Source organism: Oncorhynchus keta, chromosome 24 (genome assembly GCF_023373465.1).
Source record: "Oncorhynchus keta strain PuntledgeMale-10-30-2019 chromosome 24, Oket_V2, whole genome shotgun sequence".
NCBI classification, from domain to species: domain Eukaryota; kingdom Metazoa; phylum Chordata; class Actinopteri; order Salmoniformes; family Salmonidae; genus Oncorhynchus; species Oncorhynchus keta.
In genome coordinates this window covers 36,632,799-36,656,208 of record NC_068444.1, presented here as the reverse complement: position 1 = coordinate 36,656,208, position 23,410 = coordinate 36,632,799, and the positions used below count along the sequence as shown (strand labels likewise).

Below are 23,410 nucleotides of genomic sequence, written 5' to 3'. Positions count from 1 at the left end.
TCCGTTACTTTTAAGATTACTTTCCCCTTTAGAGGCATTAGAAGAAGACAAAAATGTATGTCACCAATTGAACGACGTCTATTGCAGGATACATGTTAAAGTTTATAAAGCTGGCCATATATGGATGTAAAATGTTACTATATGGGTTGGTTATGTAGGCTTCTTCCAAACCATTGCTTTCGACTACATATAATAATATGATTCAATTATGTCTTTACATTAAAAACCAAAGTCTATCAGAATTCCAGTCATTCCAATACATGTTATACCCCTTGATCTTCAAGAATAGGACTTAGAAATATGGAAGTATAGATTAGCCAAATTGTTTTACCTGAGCATGACCCCAAAACTAAGGATTTATAAACCAGCCCTACTCTGTTGTTTATGATTTTGTTGTCATGAGGACTGATTGGGCTCATTGATTTGATTAAAAATAAATAAATGCTGTGCTCATGGAATGGGATGCTTTGAGCACTCCTGAAAAGTGCTAAATGCATGTGAAAAATGAATGCCATATACTGCATTTGCAATAGGCCTATTGTTTGCCTTTTTGTTGGCGACACTTTGATATCTTGATATCAAACATGATATGCAGCTGTTTTAAAGGGCAAGTACACAGATGAAACAATAACAAAATGGTTGCGTCTGTTTTGGTAAAATGCTGAGGGATGGGCCTGAAGAAATGTAACCACTCTCAGATTAATAGATAGAGCTATGGATGCCAGGACTGACCATCCATGATATCACAATTATAGTTTTAGCCATGTTATGACAGTGTTTGTTTACATTTACAATGTTTACAAACATTGGAGATAAACAAGCTTATATTTTGAGTGTGACAGTTGAACTAAGCTCATGAGGCATTTGTAAGTTATATTAATTAAGAATCAATGGATATACAGTACCAGTCAAAAGTTTGGACAAATCTACTCATTCCAGAGTTTCTCTTTATTTTTTACTATTTTCTACATTGTAGAATAATAGTGAAGACATCAAAACTATGAAAAAACACATATGGAACCATGTAGTAACCAAAAAAAGATTTAAACAAATCAAAATATATTTTATATTTGAGATTCTTCAAAGTAACCACCCTTTGCATTGATGACATCTTTGCACACTCTGGGCATTCTCTCAACCAGCTTCATGAGGAATGCTTTTCCAACAGTCTTGAAGGAGTTCCCACATATGCTGAGCACTTGTAGGCTGCTTTTCCAAACCATCCCAAACCATCTCAATTGGGTTGAGGTCGGGTGATTGTGTTACTATTTGTGTTATTATTTTTCAGGGACATTGTCACTGCCAGTATACAATAAATCCCAAGCTCTTTTCTGCAGTTGCTATAAAGAACTGCCTTCCCAGTAGACGCAAACACCTTTGGTCGACATGTCAAAATGTGTTGGGAATATGTAGTGTGGAGAGCGTTTGCACATTGGGAAGATGTCACCGAGACATCAGAATACAATGCTGATGCCTGGCCGACGTATAAACGATGTAGAACTGTAGCATTTAGAATAGGTATTCCTTACACCTCTGTAAGACGTCTGGCCAATTAGCAAACAATGTCTAAACTTCATCTTCCCGACGCATCATGTATACATCCGTTGGACAGAGGTATCTGTGCTATCTGGGTTTGTTGCCTCTCTCTCACATTTTTTCGGTCATACACCCACACATGTACATGTGTGGGTGTGCAACCACAAGCACACGCGAAAACGTACTCGAAATGTCAGTGTTGTTTTCAAGGCATAAAATGCTGAATTTTTGAATTTACAAATATCGTTCAATCAATATTAAGCGTGGCTATTTCTAAGACTGTATGCTATTAGGACTGGGACCACACCAGTGTCGCAAAGCAAATTTAACGGATATCCCTACCGGCCAAACCCTCCCCTAACCCGGATGACACTGGGCCAATTGTGCCTTAGACCACTGTGCCACCCGGGAGGCCCAAATGTAACTTCTTTAGCACACAATATTTTACATATTGAGGATTTTAAAGGACCAAAGAGTTTGGTCTGCTTGTGTTTTCATTTTTGCCGTGGAAAAAATATTGCGATACTGGTATTGTCCCGGCCCTTAGAATAAAAGGTATTATCTAGAACCGTAGAATAAAATGTATTATCTAGAACCTTAAACGGTTCTTTGGTTGTCCACATAGGAGAACCCTTAGAAGAACCCTTTTTGGTTCCAGGTAGAACCATTTTCGATTCCATGTAAAAACCCTTTCCACAGAGGGTTCTACCTGGAACCAAAAAGGGTTCACCTATGTTGACACCCGAAGAATCCTTTCAGAACACTTTTTTTCTAAGAGTGTATATGCCATATTGCTTAATTTCCTTTTTACAAAAGGAATAAGCTACTATCAAACATTGTGACAACCAACCCTGCATTGGGGCTAGTTGTGACAAAAAGGCTTATGACTCCATGTCGGAATAAGATATGAGGACATGTGTCCTATTTCAACCCAACACCTTGGTCTTTCTATATCTTGTAAGATATACTGGTGCTGAGAAATAGTTAAAAAGTGTGACAAAAAACCCCAGTCTCCCCTACGTTTAGCCTAACAAATAATGCATTTGGTTAACTAATTATATTGTGCGTAGTTCCTGGATGTGGGATAAGCCAATAAACCAGACATCCAAAAAAGAAAGAAGGATGTGGTCACAAATCAATTAGCAATTTCATCATGGAGGGATGTGGCTACTTTTAGATGGAAGGATAGCAGTCTAGTGATTTTAATTGATTGGCTCCATCTTCAAACTCCGAGGGGAATTACGCACAAAGGATGTCCATAACACCAGCAGATTTTAAAAAATGCAAATACTGTTTTATGTAAAGAGTCCAATGCAAAGGCCTATTTATGCATATTTAGCCAAATACAGGCAACTCCATAAAACATCAAATCTGTGCTTTGCTTTTCAGATGTCACTTTTCATGTCCCTCAATTGCTTCAGAGCAATTTCCACTGGGTACTGCTAATAGCCTGTTACTCTAGCCTCATTCAGGGCTGTTCAGCTAAAAGCTGTTGGTTGTCATTTTATGCAGACAGTCACCATGGGGATGTAACCTGGAGAGAAGTGAGGGGATACTGTTATGTCTGCTGTGATCTGTAACTTATTCATTAGACATGTTCACCTAACTCTGTTGTGCAACAATGAGTGGCCCCTATGATTGGTTTATTCATATAATTTTAGTTACACTGTTTGTAAACACTGCGTATTTATATACTGGATTCTTATTTATATAATTGATTATATACCGGATTCTTATTTATATACTGTATTCTTCACATAGCTCTTTTGAATATATCCACTACTGCATTGCATTTTTGTTGCACTGTTTATATTCACTGCCTGTATGTACACTACCATTCAAAAGTTTGTGGTCGCTTAGAAATGTCCTTGTTTTTGAAAGAAAATCACTTTTTCCGTCCATTAAATTAACATGAAATTGATCAGAAATACAATGTAGACATTGTTAATGTTAGAAATGGAATATCTACATAGGCGAACAGAGGCCCATTATCAGCGACCATCACTCCTGTGTTCCAATGGCACGTTGTGTTAGCTAATCCAAGTTTATAATTTTAAAAGGCTAATTGATCATTGGAAAACCCTTTTGCAATTATGTTAGCACAGCTAAAAACTGTTTAAAGAAGTAGCTGTGCTGATTAAAGAAGCAATAAAACTGTCCTTTAGACTAGTTGAGTATCTGGAACATCAGCATTTGTGGGTTCAATTACAGGCTCAAAATGTCCAGAAACAAATAACTTTCTTATGAAACTCATCAGTCTATTCTTGTTCTGAGAAATTAAGGCTATTCCATGCGAGAAATTGCCAAGAAACTGAAGATCTCGTACAACTCTGTGTACTACTCCCTTCATAGAACAGAGCAAACAGGCCCTAACCAGAATAGAAGGAGGAGTGGGAGGCCCCGGTGTACAACTGAGCAAGAGGACAAGTACATTAGAGTGTCTAGTTCAGAAACAGATGCCTCAAGTCCTAAATGGCAGCTTCATTAAATAGTACCGGCAAAACACCCGTCTCAACGTCAACAGTGAAGAGGTGACTCTGGGATGCTGGCCTTCTTCTTTTGCCTATCTTAATCTTTTCTTTTTATTGGCCAGCCTGAGACATGGCTCTCTCTTTATCACTCTGCCTAGAAGGCCAGCATCCCAGAGTCGCCTCTTCACTGTTGACACGGGAGTGATGGTTGCTGATAATGGGCCTCTGTATACCTATATAGATATTCTATAAAAAAATCTGCCATTTCCAGCTACAATGGTCATTTACAACATTAACAATGTCTGCATTGTATTTCTGATCAATTTTATGTTATTTTAATGGACAAAAAAATGTGCTTTTCTTAAAAACAAGAACATTTCTAAGTGACCCCAAACTTTTGAATGGTAGTGTATATACTGGAACATCTCATTCCAAAATTATGGGTAATATTGGAATGAGATGTTAGATGTTCGAACATTACTGCAGGGACTTGCTTCCATTCAGCCACAAGAACAATAGTGAGGTCGGGTACTGATGTTGGGCAATTAGTCCTGGCTCGCAGTCGGCATTTCAATTCATCCCAAAGATGTTCGATGGGGTTAAGGTTAGGGCTTTGTGCAGGCCAGTCAAGATCTTCCACAATGATCTCGACAAACCATTTCTGTATGGACCTTGCTTTGTGCACGGGGGCATTGTCATGCTGAAACAGGAAAGGGCTTTCCCCAAACTCTTGCCACAAAGTTGGAAGCACAGAATCATCTTGAATGTCATTGTATGCTATTGCGTTAAGAATTCCCTTCACTGGAACTAAGGGGCCTAGCCCGAACCATGAAAACAGCCCCAAACTATTATTCCTCCTCCACCAAACTTTACAGTTGGCACTATGCATTCAGGCAGGTAGCGTTCTCTTGGAATGTGCCAAACCCAGATTCATCCGTTGGACTGCCAGATGGTAAAGTGGGATTCATCACTCCAGAGAACCCATTTCCACTTCTCCAGAGTCCAATAGCAGTGAGCTTTACACCACTCTAGCCAAAACTTGGCATTGCACATGGTGATCTAAGGCTTGTGTGAGGCTTCTTGGCCATGGAAACCCATTTCATGAAGCTCCCGACGAACAGTTCTTGTGCGGATGTTGCTTCCGGAGGCAGTTTGGAACACGGTAGTTGCATCCGAGGATAGACACGTTTCAGCACGCGGCGGTCCCGTTCTGTGAGCTGGTGTGGCCTACCACTTCGTGGCTGAGCTGTTGTTGCACTAAGACATTTCCAATTCACAATAACAGAACTTACAGTTGACTGTAAAAAACTGTTTGCATGTTCTTCACAAAGAGGGCAACAGATGCTACTGAGCCAGATGTCAGGGGAGAAGCTCCTGGTGGTATCTGATTTGAAGTACCTTGGCATCATACTTGATTCCAACCTCTCTTTTAAAAAGCATGTGAAAAAGGTAATTCAAATAACTAAATTCAATCTAGCTAATTTCCGATTTATACGAAATTGTTTGACTACAGAGGTAGCAAAACTGTACTTCAAATCTATGATACTCCTGCACTTAACATACTGCTTGACTAGTTGGGCCCAAGCTTGCTGTACAACATTAAAACCTATTCAGTCTGTCTACAAACAGGCTCTCAAAGTGCTTGATAGGAAGCCCAATAGCCATCATCATTGTCACATCCTTAGAAAGCATGAGCTCTTGAGTTGGGAAAATCTTGTGCAATACACCGACGCATGTCTTGTATTCAAGATCCTTAATGGCCTGGCTCCCCCTCCACTCAATATTTTTGTTAAACTGAAAACTCAGACATATGGCAGCAGATCCACACGGTCTGCCATGAGAGGTGACTGTATAGTTCCCCTAAGGAAAAGCACCTTTAGTAAATCTGCATTCTCTGTGAGAGCTTCCCATGTCTGGAATACACTGCCATCAGACACACATAACTGCACCACATATCACACTTTCACAAAATGCTTGAAGACCTGGCTAAAGGTCAATCAGATTTGTGAACATGGTCCCTAGCTGTGTGTTGCCGCTTTCCATGTTGTCTGTAGCTTGTGAGGTGTGGAAACACTTTGTTGCTTTTATGAATTTTGTCTTGCTGCTTTTTGTTCTATGTTGCTCTGTCTGTATGCTATGTCTTGCTTGTCCTATGGTGCTATTGTCTATATTGTAATTGTTTTTAATAACCTGCCCAGGGACTGCGGTTGAAAATTAGCCGGCTGGCTAAAACCGGCACTTTTACTGAAACGTTGATTAATGTGCACTGTCCCTGTAAAAATCAAATAAACTAAACTGGGGCAGCTCTAGTAGGGAAAGGTTGCATTCTATGACGGTGCTACGTTGAAAGTCACTGAGATGTTCAGTATGGGCCATTCTACTGCCAATGTTTGTATAAGGAGAATGCATGGCTGCGTGCTCGATTTTATACACCTCTCGCTGAAATAGCTGAATGCACTCATTTGAAGGGGTGTCCACATACTAAGAAAGTGTGTATTTTTGGTATATATACGCATAGATTGCTTTTGGATTACTGATACAGTGTTATTTGGGTAGTTAACTGGATACGTTCCTGACCTTTATGATTTCTTGTTTTTGATTATTATTTGTGAACTTGCTTGACATTTGTATGGCATTGTTAGAAGATAGTGACACAAGCATTTCACTGCAGCCACTATTACATCTGCTAAACTGTGATATGATTTGATAGAATGTTCACAATTCCTGACGTTTTAATCCTAGTAAAAATTCCCTGTTTTAGGTCAGTTAGGAACACCACTTTATTTTAAGAATGTGAAATGTCAGAATAATAGCAGAGTGATTTATTTCAGCTTTTATTTCTTTCATCACATTCTCAGTGGGTCAGAAGTTTACATATGCTCAATTAGTATTTGGTAGCATTGTCTTTAAATTGTTTAACTTGGGTCAAACGTTTCAGGTAGCCTTCCACAAGCTTCCCACAATAAGTTGGGTGAATTTTGTCCCATTCCTCCTGACAGAGCTGGTCCGGTTTGTAGGCCTCCTTGCTCGCACACACTTTTTCAGTTCTGCTCACAAATGTTCTATAGGTCAGGGCTTTGTGATGGCCACTCCAATACCTTGACTTTGTTGTCCTTAAGCCATTTGGCCACAACTTTGGAAGTATGCTTGGGCTCATTGTCTATTTGGAAGACCCATTTGTGACCAAGCTTTAACTTCCTGACTGATGTCTTGAGATGTTGCTTCAATATATCCACAGAATTGTTCTTCCTCGTGATGCAATCTATTTTGTGAAGTGCACCAGTCCCTCCTGCAGCAAAGCACCCCCACAACATGATGCTGCCACCCCCGTTCTTCACTGTTGAGATGGTGTTCTTCAGCTTGCAAGCCTCCCCCTTTTTCCTCCAAACACAATGATGGTCATTATGGTCAAACGGTTCTATATTTGTTTCATCAGACCAGAGGACATTTTAGACATATTGGTTTTGGAGCAGTTGCTTCTTCCTCGCTGAGCGACCTTTCAGGTTATGTCAATATATGACTTGTTTTACTGTGGATATAGATACTTTTGTACCTGTTTTCCTCCAGCATGTTCACAAGGTCCTTTGCTGTTGTTCTGGGATTGATTTGCACTTTTCGCACCAAAGTACATTCAGGCAGAACGCGTCTCCTTCCTGAGTAGTATGACGGCTGCGTGGTCCCATGGTGATTATACTTGCGTACTATTGTTTGTACAGATGAACGTGGTACCTTCAGGCGTTTGAAAATTGCTCCCAAGGATGAACCAGACTTGTGGAGGTCTACATTTCTTTTTCTGAGGTCTTGGCTGAATTCTTTTGATTTTCCCATGATGTCAAGCAAAGAGGCACCGAGTTTGAAGGTAGGCCTTGAAATACATCCACAGGTACATCTCCAATTGACTCAAATGATGTCAATTAGCCTATCAGAAGCTTCTAAAGCCATGATATCATTTTCTGGAATTTTCCAAGCTGTTTAAAGGCACAGTCAACTTCTGACCCACTGGAATTGTCATACAGTGAATTATAAGTGAAATAATCTTTCTGTAAACAATTGTTGGAAAAATTACTTGTGTCATGCACAAAGTAGATGTCCTGACTGACTTGCCAACACTATAGTTTGTTAACAAGAAATTTGTGGAGTGGTTGAAAAACGAGTTTTAATGACTCCAATCTAAGTGTATGTACACTTTCAACTTCAACTGTACATAATGTCCTCTCAGCTCTTGTTGTTTTTGGGCACCATTGATGACAGATGTGTCCTGATGCATTGCTAACGAGCACCAAGGCATCGCCTGAAGTTGTAAACAAGCTCTGTGGAACTGAACCCACTTTTGATCATTACACGGCACTCACACTAACATATATGCCTGCATTGAGTGCACTGACTGAGAGGTCCACTGATATTGACTCTTGTGAAAGTGTATTTTTATCACTGATTGATATAACGAGAACACTGTTGGGTACTTACACACATTCCAATACAATATTGAGTGCCCTGACTCAGAGTATACTTACTATGAGTGCGCATCGGAGCCGATACGATTCTCACTCTACAGATACTAACGTTTTGTCTGTGCTCACTGTTGGCTCAGAACGTGCCATGTTTTGATCTTCTGAGATGCAGAATTCCACGTGAGTGGGAGATGTCACAGAGGAGCTTGATTCACAGTTCTGATAAGGTGGATCGGCACCTTTCTCTGAATCGTTAATGGATTCACTGGTCTCACCGTCAGTCATCACCTTCTGCTCTCTCTCGCGCTCTCCGCTTTTTGGTTCAATGGTTTTAAAGATGCGACGCTCAAATTTGTTCACAGGATCTGCGTCTGACTAGCATGCCATTCCCTTTTATTAAACCTAGTTATCCTCAGCTCTCATTGCAAGTGTTAACACGACACAGTTTGAAACTCCTAAAGTTGTCAATGTGAGCACTGTGAGCCATGCGTGACAATTATAAATACCGCCCCAAGGCAGTTTCTCCACAGACACGCGCAGACATAACAAAAGTGACCACTGTCCCAGATATTCTCCTCTAGTTGCAGGTAATAACCATAGCCACATGATGGCAGCAAAATGCTTTTTCATGTTTAGGATCATTTGTGAATGGGAGTGGCTGTGTGACCGGATTCTCTTGATGCCTATTCCCAATAGGTAAACAATTGCACCTCCTGTGCAGGTGCTACTTTTTGGCGAAAGGAACGTTACACAAACGATGTCTGCGGTAACTATAACATTGACATGATTTTGCCTACAAACCTCTGTTGTAACTGATACACGACATGATTAACACGTAGGTGGCCTACAAATAAATGCCGTTGTCTGTTGTAACTATGATGACATATCTGCAGTATTACAAACGTAAGCAGGACACAGACAAGCGGTCTAAGTAGCGGTTTAATGTAACTTTCTTTTTTTCCATGTTCGGGAGTTGCATGCAGCTATATTGTCAGCCTATCTTCGAAGATTACATCATTGCAAACATAAGCACGAGGCAGACTGGGAGTCAAATGACTAGTGTTCTTTTTTCAGCTTCTCAGTCTACGATATGCAGCATATGAATGGGGATGCTGAGAATTTAGTTCAATGCTGGAGATAATTGTCAACTGGAGTGCATTTACAGTTTTTTTTTCTCTCACTTTGGTGCCATTTTCACTAGTATGTGGGTGATTTTCAAAACTCTTAGTACAAAACTCCAAACTGGTAACACTTTCAGGGCGGTATGTACAGTGCCTTGCGAAAGTATTCGGCCCTCTTGAACTTTGCAACCTTTTGCCACATTTCAGGCTTCAAACATAAAGATATAAAACTGTATTTTTTGTGAAGAATCAACAACAAGTGGGACACAATCATGAAGTGGAACGACATTTATTGGATATTTCAAACTTTTTTAACAAATCAAAAACTGAAAAATTGGGCGAGCAAAATTATTCAGCCCCTTTACTTTCAGTGCAGCAAACTCTCTCCAGAAGTTCAGTGAGGATCTCTGAATGATCCAATGTTGACCTAAATGACTAATGATGATAAATACAATCCACCTGTGTGTAATCAAGTCTCCGTATAAATGCACCTGCACTGTGATAGTCTCAGAGGTCCGTTAAAAGCTCAGAGAGCATCATGAAGAACAAGGAACACACCAGGCAGGTCCGAGATACTGTTGTGAAGAAGTTTAAAGCCGGATTTGGATACAAAAAGATTTCCCAAGCTTTAAACATCCCAAGGAGCACTGTGCAAGCGATAATATTGAAATGGAAGGAGTATCAGACCACTGCAAATCTACCAAGACCTGGCCGTCCCTCTAAACTTTCAGCTCATACAAGGAGAAGACTGATCAGAGATGCAGCCAAGAGGCCCATGATCACTCTGGATGAACTGCAGAGATCTACAGCTGAGGTGGGAGACTCTGTCCATAGGACAACAATCAGTCATATATTGAACAAATCTGGCCTTTATGGAAGAGTGGCAAGAAGAAAGACATTTCTTAAAGATATCCATAAAAAGTGTTGTTTAAAGTTTGCCACAAGCCACCTGGGAGACACACCAAGCATGTGGAAGAAGGTGCTCTGGTCAGATGAAACCAAAATTGAACTTTTTGGCAACAATGCAAAATGTTATGTTTGGCGTAAAAGCAACACAGCTCATCACCCTGACCACACCATCCCCACTGTCAAACATGGTGGTGGCAGCATCATGGTTTGGGCCTGCTTTTCTTCAGCAGGGACAGGGAAGATGGTTCAAATTGATGGGAAGATGGATGGAGCCAAATACAGGACCATTCTGGAAGACAACCTGATGGAGTCTGCAAAAGACCTGAGACTGGGACGGAGATTTGTCTTCCAACAAGACAATGATCCAAAACATAAAGCAAAATCTACAATGGAATGGTTCAAAAATAAACATATCCAGGTGTTAGAATGGCCAAGTCAAAGTCCAGACCTGAATCCAATCGAGAATCTGTGGAAAGAACTGAAAACTGCTGTTCACAAATGCTCTCCATCCAACCTCACTGAGCTCGAGCTGTTTTGCAAGGAGGAATGGGAAAAAATTTCAGTCTCTCGATGTGCAAAACTGATAGAGACATACCCCCAAGCGACTTACAGCTGTAATCGCCGCAAAAGGTGGCACTACAAAGTATTAACTTAAGGGGGCTGAATAATTTTGCACACCCAATTTTTCAGTTTTTGATTTGTTAAAAAAGTTTGAAATATCCAATAAATGTCGTTCCACTTCATGATTGTATCCCACTTGTTGTTGATTCTTCACAAAAAAATACAGTTTTATATCTTTATGTTTGAAGCCTGAAAGTTCAAGGGGGCCGAATACTTTTGAAAGGCACTGTAGCCTAGTGGTTAGCGTGTTGGGCAAGTAACCGAAAGGTTGCTGGCTCGAATCACCAAGCTGACAAGGTAAACATCTGTTGTTCTGCCCCTGAACAAGGCAGTTAATCAACTGTTCCCCAGTAGGCTGTCATTGTAAATAAGAATTTGTTCTTAACTGACTGCCGAGTTAAATAAAGGGTATTTGTTTTACACTTCAATGTCAAGTCTTTCATTTAATACCTTTTTGTTATTGTGCATCATTTTGTTTGGAGACACCAGAAGGGCTGGAGCCTTAGTAGCAGCGAGAAGTTGGAAGAACTGCTTGCAGGGTTCGTGGACGTCTTTGCCACATGAGACAAAGACTGCTGGAGAACCTGTATGGTCCAGTACTCTGTGGATATTGGTAATGCAGCACCTATCTGTTTGTGGCCACATACCAGGGCTGGGCTCCCTGCCCTAATCGATAGATTAAGGCTTAATGAATATATGTAAATCGACTGATTTTCTTCTATGAACTGTAACTCTGTAAAATCTTTGAAATTGTTGCATGTTGCGTTTTATATTTTTGTTCAGTACAGTTATTTTAACAGCCAGTTAATCCAATAGCAAACAAATGCAAGATACATGCTTCAGAAGTTCCCATGGAATGTAAATTACAGTACATGACACTGTTTTCACATTAGGCCAAACACTTGCCCTACTCATCAAAATTGACCTGTCAACAATTGGAAATCATGTGTGGTAGACACCGTTTCACAATCAAAAATACTGAAACAAATGAAATGATTGAAAGAAACCTAACGTTTAGCAGGTCCTAGTTTGCATCAAGCCTGTCTTGACCATAGGGTTAGGGTTGACATCGCAGTAATGTCCTCATTGTTCATGCATCTGGGGAAAAACCTTTCGGCATGCTGAATCCAAGACTGACATAGGTCTGGATAATTACAGTGTCACGCTCATGGGGATGGCAATCATACACCTTTCACCTATATTGAAATCATTTATTGTATTGTACTTATTACTGTAGTGGTCCAGTGCGGGCACAGTTTCTGAGAGCATGTCACTAGCAGCACAGTTTCTGAGAGCATGTCACTAGCAACACAGTTTCTGAGAGCATGTCACTAGCAACACAGTTTATGAGAGCATGTCACTAGCAACACAGTTTCTGAGAGCATGTCACTAGCAACACAGTTTCTGAGAGCATGTCACTAGCAACACAGTTTCTGAGAGCATGTCACTAGCAACACAGTTTCTGAGAGCATGTCACTAGCAACACAGTTTCTGAGAGCATGTCACTAGCAACACAGTTTATGAGAGCATGTCACTAGCAACACAGTTTCTGAGAGCATGTCATTAGCAAGTTGTGGGTCCGATTCATACTGGGGTCACATACAAAAATGTGTGGATACTGTTGTCACTTTGGATAAAAGCACCTGCAATTTCAGTAAAGCAGTGTAACTCCAGGAACTTAATTTTGGATACATGTTTACTTTACAAAGGATGCATTTGTTGTATACAGTATTTGTTATATAGAGTACTTTACTTTTTTATATAAAGTACTTTACTTTTCATAATAGTCCTCATCAAACCAGTTTAACATCTATAGGGATACCAAACGGTTAACTGATTATTAATTTAGAGCAGTCGGATCAAGTCATAGTAAAATGTATTTTAACAGATGAGAAGACAATCATGTCTAAAGTACTGTGACAATTGCATTGTGAAAAGCAATGACTTTATATGAACATGTATTGCAAAGTGAAACACTCATTAAGTTTGGTGAACAAGTGACTGTAGGATTTTGTGTTATACTTAGTCAATAAAAAATGTGCTTGGAGTTTTGAAACAACTGCCTTTTTGATGATCTGTTGTGAGGTTTGTACTAAGTGGGATGAAAATGTACCACATACTGTACTGTTGAAAATTGCAACAAAGTGATTGGGGGGGAATGTAATCCCAAATGTATATAAATTTGAAACATTTGTTAATGATCTATTACTGCTGCTTGTCTGGCTTTGTAATAAGGCCTAAATAGGATTCTGGGCTGTGTGTGCTATGAGTTGGTCACAGGATGGAGCTGTAGACCCTAGTCAGAATCGTGTCCTTATTTGGCATCACCATAGGAAAGATATCATCCTAAACTCAAGGGAACAATGATAACACAGAAATAATGGTCTCATTGATGTCAAATAGAGCCATAAGAGAGAGAACCTGTTGGAAGAGATTGTTATTTTGATTTGTACTTTCTCAGTTTCCGGGACTTGTCACAGACATTAGCTCAAACGCAATGATCTGTCCAAACTATTAATCAGTGTTTGCAATACCATTATTCCGTTATACTGCCAGCCTTGGTCTGCGTTCAATAATTCCATGATGATACATACCATCCCTTACAACAACAAAAAAAGATTGCAGTTTTGAAACTGCAGTAAAAATGCAGTAACTGCAGTCGACATTTGTCACATGGAATGACACTGGAGAGACGAAGCAGGTACGGGGAGTCAAACATTTTAATATAGAACGGACATGGAACGAGACAGTAACAGCGTCAGCAAACTAATAATACAGACAAATTAATGCAGCTGCGGGGAACAGAGCAAGGGAACTGACAAATATAGGGGAGGCAATAAACAGATGATGAGTGAGTCTAGGTGAGTCCCAATATCGCTGATGCGCGTGACGAGGGAAGGCAGGTGTGCGTAATCGATAATAGGAGTGAGTGATGCGGGGCAGCCTGGCGCCCCCAAGCGCCAGAGGGGGGAAGAGCGGGAGCAGATGTGACAGCTGTGGTATTTTGGACCCAGTAAGTGTAGCATACTGCAATGTACTGCAGTTATACTGCACTCTAACTGCAATCTTTTTTTCGTAAGGGATGAAGTGGGCTACATGTCCCAAATGATTGAACTTGTAATATGTTAAATATTGTCCACTTACTAGCGACCCTCAGGATCAACCACATGGATGTGACAGAGGAAAGATAAGGAAACTAATAATGGAATGGAAGGATGCCAAATGTTAGCAACAAATGGAAAAAGTGACAGTTAAAGATTTGTTGTGATATTAGTGGCTTGATTGAACCATATTATGCAGTAAATGTGTGGTGATTGGTTGAAAATACGAGCCCTCTTTTTGCAATGGGTCAGTTTAATGCGATAATATTCTGATGATTTGTTTGTTTTATGCTGAAATAGTGCAGTGATTAGTCAAATTTGCAATCTCTTGTACGTATAATATGCAGGAATTGTTGATTTTAGCAAAAATTGTACGTTCGCAGAATCCCGGAGGGGGTGGTTACCGATAGTGGCTAATATTTAACATGATAAAAATAGTTTAAAAAGTCTTTGTTGAAATGAACACGTTCTAGCGTGCAGAAAGGTTATTTGTCTCGACTGTCACGCTGCACGTATTGCATCTCCAAGATTCATCCCTGACAGTCATAAGGCCATACAATTTGTATTCTGCTTAACCACACAGCATTTCATATACTTCCCTGTGAAAAAAGGGCACTCATAGCCTATCTGTCATGTTGACATGATTCAGTTTTCCATCTCTATGACTGGTTTCACTTTAGTCTCCAGCGATCATACGGAAAAAATGAAACAAAATTATAGTTGTTATTACAGTCCCATTCTCCAAACAGATTACTCATTGACCTAGCTCTTATCAATTACACATTACAGTGCATGGATAATGGTGTTTATTTATATCGGAAATAGTAGATGTTTTTCCACTTGGAACCGACAGGTGCTCAACCTTACATCATGGTTTCCTCCAGAAGTTGAAATTGTTACATTTTTGGCTCTGCATGAAAGTTGAAAATACCTCATTTTTGAAAAATACAGTTTTTTTTTCTAATTTCTGGATGTTGAAAATACTTATTTTCCGGGTGTTGGAAAGACGTCTTTATGGACATCATTGTTTCTATGGCCAAATTGCAACCATACATGCATTCACTTCCACTGAGCATACCAAACATTAGGAACACCTTAACATTGAGTTGCACCCCTCAGAACAGCCTCAATTCTTCGGGGGGTGGACTCTACAAGGTATCGAAAGCGTTCCACATGGATGCTGGCCCCTGTTGACTCCAATGCTTCTGTCAATTATGTCAAGTTGGCATGGGTGATGGACCGTTCTTGATACACACGGAAAGTTGTTGAGCATGAAAAAACCAGCAGCGTTGGTTGCAGTTCTTGACACAAACCAGTGCGCCTGGCACCTACTACCATCTGAATGGCACACATACACAATCCAGGACTCAATTGTCTCGAGGCTTAAAAATCCTTATTTAACTGTCTCCTCCCCTTCATCTAAACTGATTTTGAAGTGGATTTAACATGTTATGTCACTAAGGGATCATAACTTTCACCTGGATTCACCTGGTCAGTCTATGTTCATGTCAAAGACCAGGTGTTCTTAATGTTTTGTATACTCGGTGTATATCGACATGTCAATGAAGAAAGCATGATATCACATTCAATATTATGAAATTAAAATCAAATTTAAAAAATGGAGCAAACTAAAAGTTCGCCGTAAGGAATATTTTATTATCCAGACCTATAGAATCAAATTACAGAAACATTCTCAATAACGGTTACAAAACGTTTTTCTTGCTATGACTGTGATGTGTGGTTGTTTATCTACCTTACCTGAATGTACTTACTGTAAGTCACTCAGGGTAAGAGCACCTGTTGAGTAAAAATAATGTAAATATAAAACAAACACTTACAAAGCATGCTGGGAACTTTTCTAATGTTCCCAGGCCCAAACGAGTACAATTTTGATCGGTCTGGAACAGACCAAATCTGAACAATTCATAGATGTATGAACTGCATAATACAGTACGGCACAGTTCAGTACAGTAAAGCAGGGCTTCCCAAACTTGGTCCTGGGGCTCCCCCATGGTTGCACGTTTTGTTTTTTACCCTAGCACTTCACAGCTGATCCAAATAACCAACTCATCATCAAGCTTTGAGTATTTGAATCAGTTTTGTAGTTCTAGGGCAAAAAAACAAAACGTGCACCCAGGTGGGGCCCTAGGACCGAGTTTGGGAAACACTGTTCAACAAAGCTGTGGTATAAAATACATTATTATGTATTATACAGCAGATGGGTCTAATCTTGAATATTGATTGGTTAAAACCATGTTCCAGCTGGCCTCTATTCCACAAGTTACCACCGGCTACATTTATTACATTAAAATGACTATTAACTCTGTTCCATCTGACTGCACAATCCACTGTCTCATTAGCCCAGCCAGGCAATTTATAAACTCCACTATATTATCTTGTATTTCTTTTAGACTAACATGTAGTTTCAAACCAAAGCTAATTTGCAGTCTTAGCAGCATAAGTTTGAAGTTATTGTGTTAGCTGTGTTGTTGGCTAGCTCATCGAAACAACAGTGTCCTGACGAGAGAGCACATTTTCTATGCCAGGTGAAATTACGCATCATTAGCTCATTGTTATGGATGTATCCACATAAATGTCACTAGAAAACGGCTTAAACAAATGAAAATACTTTGTTCTTATTCTGGCTGCACTGTTTGATGTGACTGTAAGTTAGCCGTAGTTGGCTAGCTAGCAAGCAAGGGATAAGAACGTTTCCAGCCAGTATGCCAATAGAACATTTAGAATGAAGGAATGTCCATAGATACAGAACAAAGAGACTTGGGTTGCGTCTCTGGCAACTGAACCGATAGAACCCTAGATTTGTGTGGTGACTATATCTTGTGAAAGGATGATGTAGTATGAATAAATTCATCAAAATAACGTTTTAATTCAAATGTTTAAATCATTATTTTAATATGTTGGTAACCTATTGTAGAAAAGTGATAATGCCTTCGAAGCTGGTGTTTGGTGGATATATTGACACAGTTTTCTGGCCCTCGACTTCATTTTGCAAACACTGCTTCTCCGGCATTATCACTTAACTATACTGTGCTGTACTCTACTGTACTGAACTATACTTTACTCTACTGTGCTTTTGCTGTACTTTTCTTTACTGTACTGTAATGTACTGTACTCTGCTGTTTTAAACTGTACAGTGCTGGCCAAACTTGTGAAACATAGATGTGTATGATTGATTAAAATCTGAAACAAACATAGAAGTCTATGTTTGGGCTAAATCCACGGCTGGTCGGACCAGAAACAATCTGAACCATTTACAGACGTTGAACTCAAGGCCGGTCTGGACTGCACCAAAAAAATATTGAAAAAAAGACATCCAGTCTGGACAGGACAAAAAAAAACGTCCAAAAGACATCTGCGTCGGTCCGTGCATACTGGGTTATTACACTCGTGGGATGGATGATTGTGCTTCGGCATCTTGCGAGCGCTGACGCTCACTCTGGGTACTGACGTATGTGAGCAATAAAATGAAACGTATTGCTCGTCACATTTGACCAACCTTTAATTTGAAACTCACCTGAGAGCTTCAAATCAAGCTCAAGAATTGTTCTGCCCAAAATCTGGAGCAAGTATTCAATTTGTGTAGTGGCACTGAACCGGGAGGTTGCCTTCCATATCTGTGCATCATTCATATCATTCGCAAAGTTTGCTGCGCTCTTGTGATCCTGACTTCTCTGGAAACTATGGGGACTCTACGCGATCTCCAATACGCACTACAAGAGAAGATTGAGGAGTTGCGACAACGAGACGCGCTAATTGACGAACTGGAGCTGGAATTAGATCAAAAGGACGAATTGATACAAAAGCTTCAAAATGAACTGGATAAATACCGATCCGTTATCAAACCGGCGACGCAACAAGTCCACAAGGCAAGCGTACTACAGGAGCAGCACAGGACCAAGAGACAGGCGATATCAGGAGAGCCCACTGCCTTTGACATTCATGAACTCAGTCACGTCACTCTTCCATTCTACCCCAAGAGTCCACAGTAGGTGTCATATGTCCATCTTTGTTCATTGTTCATTCGTCTCTTACTTGTGTGCTTAGGACTGTGCGTCAGAATTTATATCACCATGTCCCTGTTAGAGTATGAGTCAACTGGTACCAAAAGTGAATCCCATGAAAGCAACATTGTTGTCTAGTAAGCTAATTGAATGTCAACACCATGGCTTTAGATTTGCCTGTGTTTGCATTTGCAATGAGGTACGTTTGTGTGTGTGTGTGTGTGTGTGTCTTATGGCAATATGATATCAGGTAGCCACTATATATTTGCATAATGGATGCTAGTTGTGCAGTGACAAGCATGGTTTGTGCATACACCTAGCTGAGTATATACGATAAAACTAGCCTTCCCTCAAGCCTCAACATAAACATTTGTTTTACTTGAGTTTGACACCATTATGGAGAGTCAGTAAACCCCAATCATTCACATCCATTCAACATTTTACATGTTGCAGTAATAATCAGCCTGTGACAGCATACACCTGACATTTCTAATTTACTTGTTGCTCAAACCCACATTAATCCAGAAATGTTTAGAAACATAAACTATTCTTATTTACAATAAAAGTGACTCCAAAATGACACAATACATTATTAATTATGATCCATTTTTATTGGGAACAAAATAATCTGAAACAACTAAAACAAACTGCAAATGTATCCAACAAGTTTGTAGTCACAAACATGATGTAGTCATTACTTGCTAAGACTATGGTACCAAACACTAAACTTTCGACTTTAATAATAAAGAGGAGTGGGAGGCCCGGTGCACAACTGAGCAAAAGGACAAGTATCTGGAAACAGAAACAGACGCCTCACAAGTCCTCAACTTGCAGCTTCATTAAATAGTACCCGCAAAACACCAATCTCAACGTCAACAGTGAAGAAGCGACTCCGGGATGCTGGCAATCTAGGCAGAGTTGCAAAGAAAAAGCCATATCTCAGACTGGCCAATACAAACAAAAGATTAAGATGGGCAAAAGAACAAAGACACTGGACTGAGGAACTCTCCCTAGAAGGCCAGCATCCCGGAGTCGCCTCTTCCCTGTTGATGTTGAGAGTAATGTTTTGCCGGTACTATTTAATGAAGCTGCCAGTTGAGGACTTGTGAGGCGTCTGTTTCTGAATCTAGACACACTAATGTACTTGTCCTCTTGCTCAGATGTGCACTGTGGCCTCCCACTCCTCTTTCTATTCTGGTTAGTGCCAGTTTGCGCTGTTCTGTGAAGGGAGTAGTACACGGCGTTGTACGAGATCTTCAGTTTCTTGGCAATTTATCGCATGGAATAGCCTTCATTTCTCAGAACAAGAACAGACTGACGAGTTTCAGAAAAAAAGTTATTTGTTTCTGGCCACTTTGAGCCTGTAATCAAACCCAGAAATACTGATGCTCCAGATACTCAACGTGTCTAAAGAAGGCCAGTTTTATTGCTCCTTTAATCAGGACAACAGTTTACTGTTGTGCTAACATGAGTCCAAAAGGGTTTTCTAATGATCAATTAGCCTTTTTAAAATGATACATTTGGATTAGCTAACACAACATGCAATTGGAACACATGGTTGCTGATAATGGGCCTCTGTAGATATTCCATAAAAAATCTGCCGTTTCCAGCTACAATTTAACAATGTCTACACTGTACTTCTGATCAATTTGATGTTATTTCAAAAGACAAAAAATGTGCTTTTCTTTCAAAAACAAGGACATTTCTAAGTGACTCCAAACTTTTGAAAGGTTGTGAGTGTGTATATATATATTATATTTCTTTCTTCCATTTAAAAAAAATATATATTTATTATTCTTTATTTATTCAGGGTCAACCCATTGAGACCAGGGTTTCATTCTCAAGGGTGCCCTGATCACAGTAATACAACAATCAAATACAATGTGAAACCAAACAGCAATCAATGCAATGTAAAAATAAAAATTCAGCACAACACAACAATAAAGAAAAATAGTTACATTCCTCCGCTACTAGGTCCTCGATCAACACTTTACATTCCCAGAGCGGCATCAGAACATCTCAATGCAATTCCTTTTGCACAGTTTCAGTGTAAGAGATACAATATCTGCATAAAACGAAAACATGTGGAAACATTAGGTTAGGAAGTAGAGTATTGTAAAAAAAAAAAATATATAAAAAAATACATGTATCTGTTAATCCCTTCAGAGTACAGAACATAACTTTCTATTACAGCACTTTGTTTGTCAAAGCTCAGTCAAAGGAGAAAGATTTCTTATGTGGAGTCAGTCATTTTGTGTCTCCCAGCTGGCTTTGCATTTTGATACAATCTAAGGCCTATGTAATCCACTGTCAAGATAGACGGTTTGTTTCAGCAAAACTAATAGGTTCTCTCCCTCTCGCCAATATTGTATGTGTGTGTGTGTGTGTGTGTGTGTGTGGGGGTGGTAGGGGGATATTCCCATGGAATGGATTTCTGTGAGGATGTTCATATCTATGAAACAATGTTGTGTTATTTTACCGAATGGTTGCCTGCCTCCTGTTTGGCCTCTAAAAGCTTTATCTCACTAGTGGATCTACGGTCATACTTCTTCCATCACCACTTTTATCCAGTGTTTTGATCACAGCAGCAATATTATAAGAATTGTTAGGAACTCCATGTGGGCACTGATGTGACATTATTTCAATTACAACTATATTTCTGAAACTAAAACCCCAAAACTAGCCATTAGAACGAGCTACTTCTGACTAATTCCACAATAATGGAATTACGCTAGGACTTCTACTTTTCACTTCAAAATGTATGCCAAACAAAAACAAACTATACAAATCTATGCTCATGGACTACTTTTAATGACTTACACAGAACATTTGACCCAAGAACTTTTACTGGAAGAAATGTGCAGATGAAAAGTTTGGTAGCAGAATTAAGGTGAAATCTCCCTCAGTTTTTTATGCGGCCATATTTTCCAAAAACTCTGTTAAATATATGCTCAGAATTAAGATTCAAAGATGACTGCACTGCAGAAAGGATCAAATCAAATGTTATTGGTCACACACATGGTTAGCAATGTTATTGCGAGTGTAGCGAAATGCTTATAGTGTAGCGAAATGCTTGTGCAAAGTTTCCTAAGGACTAGAAGCGAGGCAGCCCTCTGTCAGCACCATCTTGTTCTCATAGGGGGTGTAAGTTTGATATGACATCTTTAGTTTAAAAAAAATCTAATTTGGTTATTTAATTTAAGTGGATTTACACCCGGTAACAAAATGACATCATGGGTCCCTACACAGAAATGAATAATTATAGATATGTAATTCTCTTAATTTTATTTGTCACATGCGCCAATTACAACAGTTGTAGACTTTACCGTGAAATTCTTACTTATGAGCCCTTCCCAACAATGCATGTATACTGAATCGGTAGACAAAGGTAGAAATATGCAATATCATTCTTTGCATATGGATATTATTCTACATGCTGGCTATTATTCTAATGATCTCCGCCCCAAACAAGACCACATTTGGTCAGTCCGGACCAAATCTGAACCAATCATAGATGTCTATGTTTCACAAGTTTGGTGTCTATGTTTCACAAGTATGTTTCACAGTAGAGCATAGTATAGTTCAGTACAGTACAGAAGAGTAATGTATAGTTCAGTATAGTAGAGTACAATACATTGTAATGTACTCTAGAGTGCTCTACTGTACTGTACTCTACTGCAGTGGTTCCCAACCTTTTTCGGTTAATGTACTACCAAGTACATTTTGCTCTGCCCAGAGTACCCCCTCATGTGCGTTTTACCAGTAAGTCTATGGTCTCTTCTCAAGTACCCCTGTGGATAGGCCAAGTACCCCTGGTTGGGAAACACTGCGCTACTGTGCTTCACTGCACTGTACTGTGCTGTCCAAACTTGAGAAACAGACGTCTATGATTGGTTCAGATTTGGTCTGGTCACCAATCATGGACGTTTATGCTTAGGCCAAATCAATGCCCCCAATAATCTAAGTTGCTAGACATTAAGTCCGGTCTGAACCAGCCAAGAAAACAACATCTGTGGACGTTGAAATCAAGGCCATGGTGGACTGACCACATTTCAACATCTATGGACGTCCGACGTCCAATGTTGGTTGGTGCTCAGTGGGTGCGGATGCTGGTTACAGTAAATGGAAAGAGAGTGGGCTCTTCGGGCGGTGTCAGTAAGAGCCGGGAGAGGTATCCCTGGAGAGAGAGAAGAGAAAGGCAGAGAGAGAGAGGGGTTGTCCAGACTAGTGTCGTCACGACACCAGAATTTTTACTTCGATACCAGGTTTAGTATTACGTAACTCGATACCATCATGATACTCAATACCAAATCGATGCCAAAACGATACCATGGGGGATAAAAGGATACTGTGCCTATTGGCATTTTCTCTGGTGGTAATGGGGCTACCTTGGCAAACATGTCAGAGTGGTCATACCTTCCTGTGTGGTGTCCCGTATACAACAGGAGTTCCCTGATCCTGGTGCAAAAAACACAGATTTTCTCCCTCCCCATATTGACTAATAGCATTCAATTCAATAATTGACAGCACAAGTCAAAGTTGTGTCTAGTAAAATGTTTATCCTGAGTGCCAGGTCTCTCCATTCAGAGGCAGCCGTATCAAGCCATTCTGTCATTCTGGACTTCATCACATCATCTTGCAAGTCTCCATGTGCTGGCTCCATACATGTTTCTGTGAACACATACACACATAGTCACTGTTCTATAACCAATGGCAGTTAGGATAGGTGATATCTGACACACAAACAGCTACCTATGTTGAAGTTTGAACAAGTCAGACTGAACCTACCTAATTCTATTCTCCCCATCGACGCTGTTGGTGAGCAGGCAAGAGGTGAGGTCTTTGTCAGAGGCCCATTGATGGCATGGCTGCGTAGATCAGATCCTGGCCCCTCAAAGACACTGGTCTGTCTCACACACACACACACCCACGTATGAACGCACAAGCGCGTTATCCCTCCATGGTGGTTATGATTAGCATGGTGGAACCAAGCTGATCGCTGCGTTCACCTTTTTATTTCACTTCAGATATCATGATATGTGAAGTGAAATAGAATGTCGATCAGGCTGGTTCCACCAGGCTACGTTATGTCCTGGACTTTCAATGCATCTAATAAGTAGAAAATAAGCAACGAATAATGTCAGTTTACATAAACAATGTTTCACAATTGGGTTACGA

General features: G+C 40.0%; 1 protein-coding gene across 5 annotated transcripts in view; it reads left to right on the top strand.

The window, feature by feature from the left end:
* The window catches only part of prkg1b (protein kinase cGMP-dependent 1b), a 159,747-nt gene that overhangs the window by 1,161 nt on the left and 135,176 nt on the right, over positions 1-23,410 (top strand). The window contains exon 1 of one of the 5 annotated variants that reach the window (XM_035734587.2): positions 17,494-18,216. The exons of 2 other annotated variants lie outside the window; for them this stretch is intronic. In XM_035734587.2, the coding sequence (XP_035590480.1) occupies positions 17,912-18,216 (305 nt within the window). In that variant the 5' untranslated portion in view covers positions 17,494-17,911. Of the gene's footprint in view, positions 1-17,493; positions 18,217-23,410 lie in introns of those variants that run through there. 2 more of the 5 variants (XM_035734580.2, XM_035734581.2) reach the window with 2 other exon arrangements.